Source organism: Chroicocephalus ridibundus, chromosome 1, assembly GCF_963924245.1.
Source record: "Chroicocephalus ridibundus chromosome 1, bChrRid1.1, whole genome shotgun sequence".
Classification (NCBI taxonomy): domain Eukaryota; kingdom Metazoa; phylum Chordata; class Aves; order Charadriiformes; family Laridae; genus Chroicocephalus; species Chroicocephalus ridibundus.
Genome location: NC_086284.1, coordinates 9,400,050 through 9,403,043, shown reverse-complemented (window position 1 = coordinate 9,403,043; position 2,994 = coordinate 9,400,050). Strand labels below are relative to the sequence as shown.

At 65.7% G+C, this 2,994-nt stretch overlaps 1 protein-coding gene across 1 annotated transcript; it reads left to right on the top strand.

Annotated features, from left to right (window-relative positions):
• Positions 1 to 807: 807 nt before the first annotated feature.
• On the top strand, positions 808 to 2,994 carry TPBGL (trophoblast glycoprotein like). Its single transcript, XM_063330977.1, has one exon. It carries the CDS (start codon positions 813 to 815, stop codon positions 1,887 to 1,889), a length of 1,077 nt encoding a protein of 358 aa, XP_063187047.1. The 5' UTR covers positions 808 to 812; the 3' UTR covers positions 1,890 to 2,994.

Below are 2,994 nucleotides of genomic sequence, written 5' to 3'. Positions count from 1 at the left end.
GCCCCCAAATCCTCCCCGAGCTTGATGGGGACCACGACATCCCCTAACTCCTCGCCGGGTTGGAGAGGGACCGAGACATCCCCTAATCGCTCTCCGGGATGAAAGGGGACCAAGACAGTCCCCAAATCCACCCCAAGCTGAAAAGAGACCGAGACATCCCCCTAACCTCTCTCCGGGGCTGGAAAGGGACGGGGACACCCCCCCAAATCCTCTCCGGAGCTTGATGGGGACAGCGACATCCCTTAACCCACCCCCGGGCTGTAAGGGACGGCGGCAGCCCATGCCCCCCCCACACAGCCCCCCGCCACGGTGGGGGCCGGTGCTTGCGAGCGATGCCGTGCCAAGCCGTGCCATGCCAAGCCGTGCCAAGCCGTGCCAAGCCGTGCCATGCCAAGCCGTGCCATGCCAAGCCGTGCCGAGCCGTGCCGAGCCCAGCCGAGCCCCCCCCGACGGCAGCTCCCCGCCGCCCTCCTCCGCCCAGTCCGCAGCGTCAGGCAGCCCCAACCCGTCCCCCTTCCTCCTCCTCCTCCTCCTCCTCCTCCTCCTCCCTCCCTTCCTCCTCCCCCCCTCCCCCCCACCCCCAGCCCGATTTGGGCAGCGGCGCGGCCGGCGCTCCCCGCAGAGCCGCCGTGTGCGGGCACCGCGCCGGAGGCAGCTCAGCCTCGGGGGGAGGGCTGAAGGGAGGCAGGTCCGTCCCCCCACACACACCCCTCCATCACCCCCCCACACCCTTCCATCACCCCCACACCCCCCCACCCACCATCCGCCCTCCCCCCGACCCCCCCCCTCCCCTGCATGCCCGGGCAGCGAGCATGGCCCGCAGGCAGACGCGGGCAACGGGCGGCGGGCGCTGGTTGCCCTGGCTAGGGCTCGCCTTGCTGCCGCTGGCCGTGCCCCCGGCCGCTGCTCCCCCCGGGGGTTGCCCGTCCGCCTGCTACTGCGTGGCCACCCCGGAGCTGGTGCAGTGCCGGTACGAGAGGTTGGAGGAACCGCCGAAGGAGCTGCCGGTCACCGTGCACAACCTCAGCATCGCCGGCAGCAACCTCAGCATCCTGCATCCCGCCGCCTTCGCCGCCCGCCCGCTGCCAGACCTCCGCCTGCTCCGCTTGCGCCACGACAACATCCAGACCATCGAGGACATGGCTCTGCAAGGGTTGCCCGCCCTCCGTACCCTCGACCTCAGCCACAACCCCCTGCTCTGGGTGGCCGCCGGCGCTTTCGCCGGCGTGCCACTGCTACGTACGCTGCAGCTGAACCAGGCGCTGCTGGCCGCCCCGCTGGAGGACCAGCTCGCCTTGGCCCTGCGCAACCTCAGCCTGCAACGCTTGGAGCTGGCGGGCAACGGGCTGCGGGCACTGCCGGCCGCCCTGCTGCCAGCCGGCTTGGAGGAGCTGGACCTGCGGAACAATTCGCTGCAGCGGCTGACGGCCGCCGAGCTGCGGATCTTGGAAGCCCCCGGCTTGCGGGGCCTGCGGCTCAACTTGGGGGCCAACCCGCTGAGTTGCGACTGCGCCCTGCGCCCCTTCCTCGCCTGGCTGCGTGCCACCGCCGCTCGCGTGCCCGACGCCCGCAGCCTGCGCTGCGCCGCGCCGCCGCCACTCCGCGGGGCCGCCCTGCTGCGACTGCGGCCCGAGGGCTTGGCCTGCACGGCCAACGAGGGCGGCGAGCCGGGTCGGCTGGAGACTGCCTCTTACGTCTTCTTCGGCATCGTGTTGGCCCTCATCGGCATCGTCTTCCTCATGGTGCTCTACCTGAACCGCCGCGGCATCAAGCGTTGGCTCCACAACCTCCGTGAGGCTTGTCGCGACCAGATGGAGGGCTACCACTACCGCTACGAGCAGGATGCCGATCCCCGACGTACCAGCGCCATCGGAACGCCCGGGCTCTGATGGCACTCCCGGCATCCCACCATCGCCCCTCCGGCATCCGTCCATCATGCCGCCCCTCGACACCTCCGCTCCCGGCATGCACCTCGTCCCATCTCCATCCTCTTGCCATGACATCGCCAAAAATTAGTTTCTGAGGACGAGCCGGTCTCGGGGATGGGTGTTGGGGTGCGTCGGAGTGGGGAGCACCCTCCCCGGAGGGGTCCAGACCGGCTCTCCCTGCCCGTGCCCTACTCGACCCCATAGCGCTGATTCCTGCAGGGGACTGGGCTGGATCCGTTCCCTCCATCCCAGCGCCCATGGGCAGGGGGATGCACATCCGGATTGGCCCCGCAGGATGCCGGTGCTCCCGGGAGGCTGACGAGCTGCTTCCCGCGTCTCCTCTCCAGCGGCGGGTTTCTTCAGCGGACTGCGGGATGCCACGCTGCCAGCAGGGCTCGGCACCCCACGCACGTGAGTGTTTGCTTGGCACATCCCAGGAAGCAGCGGGCAATACCTGAAACTGTCCTCCTGGATGTTCCTGGAGCCTGGACTTGACTTTGACCATGTACAGCTCTCTTTCCTATTAGATTTCTATTTGACAGATGCAAAACTTAACTTGATTTCTTTTTTTTTTTTTCTTTTTTGCTCCAAACACAGAGGAAAACACACCGTCCAGCCGCTCCCCCCCCGAGAAGCGGTGTGCTTTTCCGTGCCCCTTTCTCCATTTGGTTTTGTTCGATGACATTTCCAGCTCTTCCCAGGCACAAAACGATGCAGCTGTGTAGGAAACGCCTCCGCCGGCTGCGTGCATGTTCCCCAGGGCGTGCGGGGGCAGCCCTTTTCCGACTCTAAAATATATCCTAGACTAGGCTGTCTCAGCACTTTGTAATTTAAAACGAGCGAAGCAAAAGCTCTCGACCTAGTTCACCCGCTCGTGTTTGCTTCAAAACCGTGCCTGTTACTATATCCTAGAGCAAATATATTGAAAGCTGCATCCACTCTTATCGTCTATTTTCTATAAAGCTTCTTGCAATGACTTCTGAATATCCCCCTGGCTGGGGGGATGTTACTGCGGTTGCTTTGCCGGAGGAAGGCAGCTTTGGGCTCCTCTGTAGTTTTGCTGGTG